This window comes from Epinephelus moara, chromosome 2 (genome assembly GCF_006386435.1).
Source record: "Epinephelus moara isolate mb chromosome 2, YSFRI_EMoa_1.0, whole genome shotgun sequence".
Lineage (NCBI taxonomy): Eukaryota > Metazoa > Chordata > Actinopteri > Perciformes > Serranidae > Epinephelus > Epinephelus moara.
This window is the reverse complement of record NC_065507.1, coordinates 12535981-12547816: the sequence shown is the minus strand read 5'-3', so window position 1 is coordinate 12547816 and position 11836 is coordinate 12535981. Positions and strand designations below refer to the sequence as shown.

The 11836-nt window shown below is 41.3% G+C and overlaps 1 protein-coding gene and 1 long non-coding RNA gene across 3 annotated transcripts in view; one reads left to right on the top strand and one right to left on the bottom strand.

The window, feature by feature from the left end:
* Positions 1–317: 317 nt before the first annotated feature.
* ccnl1a (cyclin L1a) lies at positions 318–10041 on the bottom strand. The gene is made up of 10 exons (XM_050058424.1): positions 9716–10041; positions 9390–9464; positions 8512–8621; positions 6363–6483; positions 6085–6149; positions 3430–3529; positions 3167–3271; positions 2636–2889; positions 2381–2479; positions 318–2213 (listed from the first exon to the last, which is right to left on the bottom strand). The coding sequence occupies exons 1-10, from the start codon at positions 9953–9955 to the stop codon at positions 1739–1741; spliced, it is 1644 nt and encodes a 547-aa protein (XP_049914381.1). The 5' UTR covers positions 9956–10041; the 3' UTR covers positions 318–1738.
* An 853-nt stretch (positions 10042–10894) lies between these two features.
* LOC126406550 (uncharacterized) overlaps positions 10895–11836 on the top strand; it is an 8099-nt gene continuing 7157 nt past the window's right edge. For both annotated transcript variants that reach the window (XR_007571716.1, XR_007571717.1), the window contains exon 1: positions 10895–11037. This is a non-coding gene — a long non-coding RNA (uncharacterized LOC126406550). The remainder of the gene's footprint in view (positions 11038–11836) is intronic.

Below are 11836 nucleotides of genomic sequence, written 5' to 3'. Positions count from 1 at the left end.
GAGTCAGCTCCAAATATGGCAAGTCTTGATAAGGCCAACAGCACCCTCTGGCTGTCATAACATACTCTTAAAAACTGTACCTCATGCAAAACTAACTTGGACACTGGGGGGAGATAGGACTCCAATCAAGTACATCTTGACTGTAACTATAACTTTGCCTCTACTTACAATAGGCATTTTGAGATGGCAGTTGAAATAGCATGCTCTTAATAATAATAATCCCGATCAATGGTTTTTACTCCTATTACAACACTTTTAGTTATATTGCTCATTAGGATTTAGTTGTGACAGGCACCAGTTCAATAAAGACCAGACAGTTCAGTGGCATAACTCATTTATTATTGAATAAAAATTGGACATGAACACATGCAGACTAAAAACCAGTGTAACAAATTAACAACCCTAAAGTTTTTGAGCTCAAGTCTGCATCCCCTGCTGTAAAAAAAACAACAAAAAAACAAAAGAAAGAAAAATCATGTCTATAACGAGTCAGCTCTTTTGAAACCGTACAAAACACAGCTTTAGCAACATACATCTGTCCAAAATAAAAGAAAAAAGAAACAAAAACCACTCACCCACCAGTCCCTTAATGTGCAAACATTGATCTTTCCTGAAGTATCACTTTTATTTTACATTTATTCATTCCATCCTTCCACTGAGCAGTCCGCTTTTAAAAATCAAAGCGTTCACATTTTGTCAGCAGATATCGATCTGTCTTTACACTGTAAATAAGTTTCATTTTCCTAAAGTCCATAACTTTACATGTAAAACCAAGAACATAAGGGTAGGCTGGAGGGATGACAGTGGTGTGAGGGGCGGAGGTATCATGGGAAACTGAAAAAAAAAACAACCTATAGGTGGAGAGGACGACGACGACGACGACGACAGGTCTGGGACTGAAGTCACACTGCATTGGTGCCTTTCCTTGACCACTGATCATGACTGACCTGGGTGACAAAAGGCTAGTAAACCTACAAACAGTCCACTAAATGCTGGTAGATTCTGCAGCAGCCTGGGTTCCTCAGACACACACATTCAATCTGTACTAACACAACATACAACACCTCTGCCAAATATCAGCTACAGGTGTGCTGTTGTGTAAGTGAGAGCCAAAGCAATGAATATTCTATCACCAAGACATCTGTGCATGCAAACGCTATGTGTAGGACTCAGGCAATGTCAGTGTTTCCATAAATGCCTCCAATGTCAAGGTTGTATTACAGTCTTTCATAGGGACAACAACTTCATAATAAAACTGTTTTGCTATTTGGCTTTGACCAAATAAATAAAAGGTTGAAGAGAATCAACATTCCTGTAAATCATATAGTTTAAATGGTGATTTTCATGATGCATATGAGAAACCCAGAAACCCAACTTTGTGGGCATGAGGCTGGTAATATGCCCAAAATACAATCAAAGAAGGCAGGTTCTCTGAATCATGGCAGAGGTGCAGCTTTGGCTTTAACAGCTGCAGTTTGCTCAATATATGGAGATTTTTGCAAGTTCTTGGTTGCAGCCCCCCCAAGACATGTCAGCAACGTCTTCTGAAATACTTGCAAGATGTGTCTGTTAACACGACTTCATTAAATAAACACACCAGGAGTTACACTGATATTTACTGACTTGACTGTATTCAACAGCTTCAGAGAACATGCCCAATCGGATTTTATTTTGAGTATACTGAAAATACTTGGGTGACTATCAGTCCTAGATCTTGCCTGTTGGTGTGTGTGCTGTCTCAGCGGCGGTGACGGCTATGTCCTGAGTGCCCGCTACTGCTGTGGTGTTTGCTCTTGTGGCTACGCTCCCTCTCTCTGTCCCTGTCATAGGACCGAGACCTCTCCCTCTCTCTCCTGTCTCCTCGGTGACTGCCTCCTCGCTCGTGTTTGTGTTTCTTTGTAGAAAGGTCAAAGGAACCGCGGTCTCTGTCTCTCTCACGCTCCCTCTCTCTGTCCCGGTCCCTGTCTACTTTGACTGGAGTGCGGGACCGTGACCGAGAGCGTGAGCGCTTCCTCTTGTGGCCAGATCCGCTTCCGCTGTTGCTGTGGCGCCCGCTGGGCTTGGAGTCGCTGTTGCCATGGTGGCTGGTCTTGGACTTGAGGTGGGGGAGGAGGGGTGAGGGCTGGTGTCGCCGAGGTGATGGACTGCGACTGTGTGAGCGAGAACGCGAGCGAGAACTGTAGGTCCCTGAGCGACTGCGTCTGCTGTTGTAACTGTGGAAACAAGAGAAATCAAGAAGATGAGAAACAGATTCTGCTAGTTTAACAAAAGTAAGAGACATTAATACATCCCTATTATATTCAAAGTTAAGAGTTAGACTATCATGTCAACACTTAGAGCAGTATACTATAATGTCTTTACATATCATAAGTGATCTTACTGTCTGCGAGGGGAGCGAGATCTGGACCTGGAACGTGTTCTTGAACGAGATCGACTTCCGCTCCTGCTGTTCCTCCCAATCTTCACCTCTTTTCTCAAACTGGAAAAAAAAATTGGCTTATGAAATTAAAAAGACACATGTAAGTGGCAGTCAAGAAAAGATTTGAAAAGATTAAAACCTTAATGAAGGCAAAAATATACATGTGGGGACGACTAACACTGAAATACAGTACAATACTATATGTTTCCTTCTCACCCATTGTGTGGACTCTTGTTGACTTGGGTCCGGCTGTCTGGCTCCTTCTTGACTGGTTTAATGGTCTGGGGGTTTGGGGATTTCTCCTCCACCTTCACCACATTTGGGGAGCAGGGCTTGGAGGCAGGAGAGAAGCCACCCAGCGTGGACAGTGCGGGGGTACCGTCAGGGTTCAGGCCTTTGGCCTTCAGCTTGGCCTCTGCCAAAAACGTCTTCCTCCGCTCCACCTCCCTTTCCAGGTGATCATAGTTAGGCTGGGGAAGAATCACACTGAGTTTACACACAACACAGAGTACTGGCTACTGTGAGCCGGTAGGTTTATCAGACTGCTGTCAATAGGTTCATAGTGACAGCTGGTTTCCCTGAAGGTGTACAGCAATTGAGTCTATACCAGAGTTGTTTACAGCTTAGTAGACTGATGTTGTGGCACATTTACACAGGGTTTAGAAACACAATGTCTGAAATTACTGCGAATCAAGTCATGATCCAAGGTGATACTAATATAGTACTCTCTCAAAGAAAAAAGCCTACCTTCTTCCTGGTGTAGAGTCTAAGGGTGGTGATGCAGACCTCTTTCACGTCTTCCTCACTGGCTCCAAACAGCAGATACCAATTAGGTCTGGATGGCAGGGGTATCTGGGAAAAACATTCACGTTAGTTTAAAACATTTGGAGGGACTACACTGTAAAGCTACAGAGGATGTGATGTAACCACACTTGGTGTGAAAACAAAACCAGCAAAATAAGAATTAATGGCAAGGTGAAAATGTGTTTTATCAAAACAGTTCCTCTTACCTGCAGGGCTCGGGCAGCGAGGAATATGCAGGCACAGGCGATAGTCTCGGCTTGGAATCTCACAAACACATTTGTCCTCAGCGTATCATTCATGTAGTTCCTATAGAGGCAAAAAGAACACATAGAAACAAAAACATAGCATCTTCTCTAAACAAAGCCACCTCTCACCCATTCCCACATCTTTTAAGACCTGTCACAGCTTTAACTGCAAGTTGTTACTGTAGGTCAGTAATATGAAACATTTCTCATCTAAAATGCCAACTACTCATCAGGGCTTTAAAATTCTGTTTTGTAATAAAGATTAAGATTATTAATCACTGATAATACCCTAGGAAAATCTTACTAATAGGAAACCTTCACCACCAAAAAACTTGTGGTGGGTGACTTCTAAACAAGCACCAACACTAACTGATGTGCTGGACAATCAGCTGCTGTGGATTTGACCATTAGAGGCACTGATGACATCAAATTAATCATGAGCCCTGACAGCTATAACAAAAGCAGTTACACATTCTTAAGTTACACAGTACTGAAGAGCGATATGCATTTTTATCTGTTGAATTTAACTTTGTCCATTTCTCTCTGGGGTATCCATGGGAGTGCTGTATGTCACAGGTAAAGCATGAAGACACAAATGGGGGGGAAAAAAACTACTGAAGACCTGCCAAGACCATTTTTCCACACTATGACCTTATAGTGTAACTAGATTAAGACTAATGATGATTGAGACAATGACACATGCCTTGTAGGAGGGGAGGGGGGACATGCAGGCATGAGGATGCAACACATTCATCAAGAATGCAGTTGCCACTTTCAGATTGTTATATCTGAGGGACTAGGGAGGCACAGCATGTATGGTGGCATGCACAACAGCTAGATTTTGTAGTCAGTGTCATGTTGAGGTGATCAAATGATGCAACATTGGTCTAATAGCAGCTCAAAAGTTTGAACGTTCTGTGTCTGAGCCATAAGGATTGCAACCTTTAACACTGATTGGAAGGTTAGAATACGTCAATGCTTTCCAGCCATGATTTGAAACGACCCCCGTAAGACCACTGATTGTACCCGTCTGCAACCCGATTCCCCTTTAACTATCTAAAAGACATTAGGTGGCAATCTATGCCTCACTACTTAGGCTGAGTGAAACCTCTGTGCACCAAAACAGATTGTGTGTCAGTAGGTTGTCTGGGACAATGGACAAATTGGATTAGCCATGGGGAGAGCATTAGGAAAGACAAACTGGCCAGGATATGAATCAGGCAAGTACAGGGTGGTGTGAGCATCTATGTCCGTAAGAAACATAGAAGTCCTGAAGACACAAAAACATGTGATAACATGACATGATGGTAAGACCCCGATAAACTAACACTGATCCCATTAAGATTAATGTCAAAAAGGAACTACAACCAGGGAAAACACTACGACTAATCACAAAGCAGTGAAATGCCCCCCCCCCCCTTTTTTTTTTTGAAGTGGTGACACTTCTCCAAATGCATACATTGTGTGTGTCAATTTCCACCCATTCAAATTGCATGTACTGGTCCACTGGGTGTTTGCCACAAGTACTTGTTGAAAACCTGCCACACAGGGATTACTTCCAGTCTAACCTGCCTTCATCAAATGACCTGCACTGCACTTTGGCAGGTCAGTGTAAAACTGCTATGCCAACGCTACTACGGATAACACATGGCCGTTGGATTCTGACTGCTGCGTGGGTGAGACAGGTCCTTGGAGGCAAAACCGGATCAGCCTGTAAGACAGACACATGTCTGGACACCACGTCAGTTGGGGACAGGACAAAGTGTACTACTGAAAATATATAAAAAAAAATAGGCAGGTATACTGGTAAAAAAAAAGTTATTCTGTTGTGGCTAAGTTTACTTCAATGCTAGATGTAAGTAAACTAGAAAAAAAGAATATAAATGTATATGTTGCTACTTAGTAAATGGGCATTACAGAAACCTTTGTAGCAAGACCAACAAATACAAATCCTTTTGGACACCCAAGAGAAAACAAGACGATGCTGGCTGTTGGGAAAGGCCCGCCCGCCCCCTTCAGTGAATCTCGGCATTGGGATTGGCTGTCAGGAGAGGGGCAGCCAGCCAATGGGGGGAGCTTCCTGAGGTCATGTGGTTGGAGGAGGCAGAGTTCAGAGGTTCTTTATGTGACTTACCAGCATGGACTACCCTTTAATCAAAGAGTAGAGAGAAAGGACAAAGTTAAACCAAGTTCTCTGGGCACCGCATATCAAACAGACTTTACAGCAAAGCCATGTAAGGGCAGACAAGAGAGTGAGACACGAAACAGGTTTGCAATAAAACAAATTGCTCCATCAGAAAAAAAAAGAGGTGGAAGGGTTAAAATGGAGTGAGGGAACGTCGCGGTCAGACCTGGGCAAAATGTTTGTTGAATGCTTTTCAAATTTGTGCTTAAAAACATGAGGGGCACTTCCATATCACTTATCTGACAGGTGTTGCTTCCACATATGGGGGTGTCCCAAGATCCTAGCAGATAAATCAAGTGCTCTTCAAGTGATTCAACCATTTGAAACTCTTTCAACTTCATTTTTAGCCCAGGTCTGGTGGCACTTCTTGCAGACATGACACAGGTTGCTGCTGTGGGGAGTGGTCAGTAGGGAACTTGGAAGGAACTTACCAGGCGGTCTGGACCAGTGTCTGGTTCTTCTCACATTCCAGGACTTGAAGATACATGACGATAACCTGGAATCATAAAATGACTCAATGTTAAAAACACGGAAACACCACCAGGTGTGACACTGTTCAACCTCAAGCCTGTTCTGAGAAGTGAGACTAGTCAGCTAAAGCTGCTTCCTGTGTGGTTGCATCTGCATGAAGAATCAAACTAGTAGCTTCAATAGCTTAACGTCACTGTGCTACAGAATTTAAATAGTTATGAAAGTGGCTTTAACTCACCTTGTGAGGATGCTTGACATGCACACAGAAGCCCAGCTCCTTCAGGACCCGCCGTTCTGCTTTGATGACTTGGTTTTTGGTATTTATGTAGTTCTGATCAAGTATCAATGAACTTGGAGTCCTGGTTTATAAAGGAATCAAAATAAAATAATGTTTCCCCCTTTCGAAATAAATAATAAATGAAAGTGCCCTTTTGGTTTCTTGTACTCTTTTTACTCTTTTTTTCCGTTTCAACCAACTCAAAGCAACAGGTCTAACTGTTAGCATGCCTGACAGTTTGCTGGGGTTTGTGGACTCCTGTGGTTCCAGTGAAAGCATATGGGATTTGTAGACAGCTCTTGACCTCATTCACCCTGTGTCATAGCTTTAACAGAAATATCAACTCATACCGTCGGTCACATCACTACATCACCACACAGAAACATTTCCCTCTACAAGCATGAACTGTGAACTGAAAAGACAAAACAACTACAATGAGTCACAAGTAATTCACACCTATTCTAATGTACTGTATACACCAGTGTAATTAATACTGTTAACTAAGCCAAACCAAAAAATTACTCAATTTATTCTAAAAATTTAACAGGATATCCAGATTCAAACAAGAAAAGTTCAGTGAAAATGCATTTTTCTCTGTCTTATGACTACATTTTGCTGTCACAGCAAACCAAATGATGTACCGACCTACATGAAATATTCTGTTGCAAACAGCATATTATTTTAGATACTACTGATGCAGACAAACAGATCTACAAATGGCAGTTTTCTAGCAATCATTACAATGCCTCACCTATTTAAAATCAAAAGCATGGATTACATACATTCCGATCTGTAAATGTTTACACACTGTGTTAGCCTCCCTATTGTAACCCGACAGCCTCCTTCTTTATGTACCATTTATTATTTACGATCTACATCACAACAAATTTAACAGAACTTGATAAATCAGACTGACTTCCTTCTACCACTTCCAGCACGTATGAGTAGTGATTCAGCATTTAAACAGAACCAACAACCAACAACTCACTTCTGTATTTTGAGATCTTAAATCAGAAACATCTAAATGTGAATATTGTCATGCCATAAACCACATGCATGGTAAAAAAAAAACCTATCAGTGTGATATCTGGGGCTAAATATGTCCAAATCCAAATCTAATGAACAAACTTGTGACAGGTGCATCACAGTTACTGGTACATTTACTTGAATGCCGACTCAAATTAACTACAGACGATGCCAAACTATCAAAAGCTACAGTGCATGCACTGACCCTAAACAAAAACTTAACTTGCTTGGACTACAACTATCCAATTATTATCTAACTTCAACAATCAAGGTGATATATTTATTAAAGCCATGGGTAACAGTTGGTGAATGGGGTTTTACTCTTGAAGCACAAACAAAATGCATGGTGAGGAGCAGTCAGTAAAGGAGACAACATTACCCAATGGTCCACAGATATACGGACAGATACCCAAAGCTTAAGATTGAACCACAGGAGTCCTCAAGGCGCCCCGGGGGCCAAGGACCTTCGGCCAACCTGTCATCCCCGATCCCAGTGCCCCGCGGTGGCTCAGACCACGGGCGTCTCCCACAGGAGGGGGTGGGGTGGCCCTGGGGGTGGAGAGACCCCCTTGCATCATGGTTGTCATGCCGACTGCTTCATCTTACGTACCATTCCACATCACCCAGGCTTTGGTAAATGTAGCTGGTCGCTGTTAGTTGGTTGCAAGGGAAAAAAGAAGCCAAGTTAATACCAAGGTTTATAGTATTAACATGAACAGATTTCTATGAAGACAAGGGCACAAGCAAAGAAAGCGCTGGTGCCTTGTCCTCATGCTTATAATGCATACCATTTTTTTACAGTGAGTTTGTTGAGTTTTAAATTTCAGTGTAATGTCAAACTCAGATGTTATATGTAGACAATTACACTGCTGAAACTACCAGTGAAGCGGAAACTGAAAAGTTTTAAAATGGTTTAGAGTACATGGATAAACAGAAGAGCACTTTCACAGCAAAAACAGATTGACATCATACAACATTATATTGAATAAAACAAAAAACAATGCAATGCAACATGTTCCATACAACAAAAATGATCATTTACTGTTTCCCAAAAGAGAAAACTGGATTCAATTGCGATACTTACTTTTTGCCTCTTATCTGTCTCAGATGGTGAAACACATTGATGACATCTCGTATTCGTCTCGGGGCTTCCTCAATCTTGGAGGCCAAGTTGATGCAAGCCATGGCAACAATCTGGAGAGAAGATAATTGAAGCAGAAAGTGGGAAGAAAGAGTTCAATAACCTAAAACGTACAGCCAGAGATAAAAAAGTATGTGACCAGTAAATTTGACTTAACATTAATTTAAGAGACCTAAATGTTAACCATCAATAGGTTTTGTTATATTTAGCCTGTTGACATTGTTTCGGCTACAATTTTAATATCTGTGAGAAAACTGGTTGTTGTGCGAGATGCTATGTATCTGTCAACAGCACTGCGTTAATACAACATGATGCATGACTTTCGTATCATAATGTCAGTTCATCACATTGTCCATATGACGCAAGTGTGATGGAAGATTTATTTATATATTGGCGACTTCTGGAGACCAGCACTTTAATTTTGCTTTCTCAGTCCATCTCATACCACCAATTAAGACAGACTTATTACGTTACTGAGCTTAATTCCAATTAGACTGTAAGCCCTGACCAGCTACCCAACCACCATTTTGATTTTCAAAAAAAAGTTTTAATAGTGTCTTTGATAAGTCATTACTTCAATACTTTAAGAAATGTACATCTATAGGACATTAATATACTAACCAAATTCAGTATTGTCAGTGTACTTTTTGGTTTTTGATTTGTTTCGACTTGATATCCAGTATGTTCCCTCTTTGTCTTACAGTAGTTCAAAAAACTCGACGTATCGACAATATGGCTGCCACGAACGTAACCATAACGTTATGCTATGCTAACATTATCAGCGGCCTGACAATGAGTTTTTTCCTCAACAGCTGACTTACCTCAAAACTGTGCTTCACAAAGGACTTGGAGTAGAAAAAACGATGGAAGAGCACCTGCCCCGTTGCCATTGCCACCTGTCCAGAAAAAAATACAGAGCATGACGTTAGTACTTCGTCTTGTATAAGCCGGCCTAACCTTGCACAATGGACCGCCGCCATTTTGACTAACACCACGCCAACGTTGAAGAGCTAACATTAGCAAACAGCTAACAACCAGGCCGTGTCGCGAGGACCGGAACAAACACGACTCATCTTGTGCTTGTTGTGAATAAAACACACACCGACATTATAATATAAGGGAAGTGAGTTTATTTGAGATGACTAACCTGTGGTAACCGGAGAAGAATGCCCGCCGACTGAATGAGTTCACATCCAAGGATGCGAAGGTCGGTCTCTGTGTTCAGGTCGAGGCCGTCGAGCATCGACGGCGTCGGGGAAAGCCTTTCCTCCGGTATGAGTGAGTTGTCGATCGTAAGGTACACTTCCGAATAAACTTTGTCACCAATGAGAATGCCATCGTTGTTTGTGGACGCGTTGGAGGATACAGATAGAGGACCTGCGGCCATCTTCACCCGAAAAACAGCGATTATCAGCAAACTGCAACGGCTCAGCCTGCTTCAACGGAACGACGGCGGAGCAGGGTGAATGACAAAGTATGTGACGTACCATCCTGTCGTCACGCAAACGTTTGTGCGCATCCGCGGTGGTAAAATAGTCCCTCAATTAAAGATAAAATAAAAGCCCCTCAATAACAAAAATTAAATATTTTTTCCCTAAATGTTCACAAACCGTAGTAGATGTAATATGTATTAAAAACTCTCACTGTTAATTAATCGGTCACCTATTTACCCGTTCTTATTTTTGTTTTTTTTATATTACCAGTATAGAGGTTTTAATCGTACACTCTGACAAAGTTCTCACGTATTAGACAAATAAATAATTTATAGACAGACCTGACAAACAATAATGTCTCCTTTGTTTTCTTTATTTCATAAAAATGGTAAATTATCTCATGCCTCCTTCAAGACCTCCACTTGAGCTCAGTTTTCCCCAGATGGCCAGTATTTTAGATGACAAATAATAACAAATTAACCCTTAAACAAACAAAAACAGTTGCTGCTCAAAGTTGTCAATATTATGATAAATCTTTACCGATCCCCTGATTCTGCAAACATTAAGAAAATACCAGAAAATATACGTTAGGCATGTGACTGACGTGTCTCAATTACAAGCGGAAGTTTTTACTAAATGGAGGCTCAGTTTTATAATCAATTACAGCAATATTCCCATTTTTTTGGTTTCTTAAATGTCACATCACATGTTAGCAATACTGAACATCTTATCTGTTCATTATTGGAGTGAGTGTTTAGTTTCCGGCATCACCCGAAGGCAACAGGAGGAAGCGACTCATCACCAACGGTTTTAGTGACGTATTTTACGGGAAAGTCCGGACTTCTCACGCATGGAACATATCCATCCGCCAATTAAGAGAAAAAAACAGAAAGGTGTCATATCAGGGCCTCAACAGATTATATTCTGAAATCATTATGCGTCATTTACACACAGTGTACCGGAAGTCAGTACTTATACATCAACTTTGTAATTTTACAGCAACCTCAGTGGGGAGAACAAAGCAAAATGGAGTAAGGTAAATTATCAAGTTACTTTTAAGCCCCCGGCATGGGCTGTGTCAAAGGTGCAGCTTTTTATGAACACTGAGTACAGGGAACATTGTGTTCACTCACTGTTCAGCCAGCCCCCAGGACTTTGTATCCTGAAGTGTTGCAGTAACTAAAAACAGACAGCAGAGAGAACTAGAGACCCATCAGTTGAGGTTTCTAAAAATCTGTGCCCCAGGTGAAGCAGTGAGCTTCCTGTAATTATAGTCTGTCCTGTAAAGACTCATACGCTGACCTTGTACCAGTTCCCCACCAACAACCTGATGCTGCAGTACAGTCTTTGCAATGGTTGACACAGTTGTACTGCCGACAAGTAACTTACGGGCCTGTACTGGTAGCATGTAAGTGTGTTTCTGTAAGTAACATTGTCTCTAGACTGGATATTCATTACTGATATCTGCAACATAATTTTGCCTAGTCAAAACTCTTATTCAGGATATCTGTAATTAGATTTAGCCTAGTCAAAACTCTAATTACAGATATCTGTAATTCAGTTTTGACTAGTAAGATTCAAACTATTTTTGCCATTCATGTGTATGGGGTTTGTCATTATAGATATCTACAATGTAGTTGCGGATATCTGCAATTGTTATTGCGGATATCTGCAATTGAATTGTGGATATCTGTAATTCCAGTTTGAGATATCTACAATTTAATTTTGACTAGTCATAATTCAAGTTCAAGATATCTTTAATTATCATCAGTTAAAGATATCTACATGGTCCTTTCTAGATATCTTGAATTGAGTTTCAGATAGTCAGAATGACG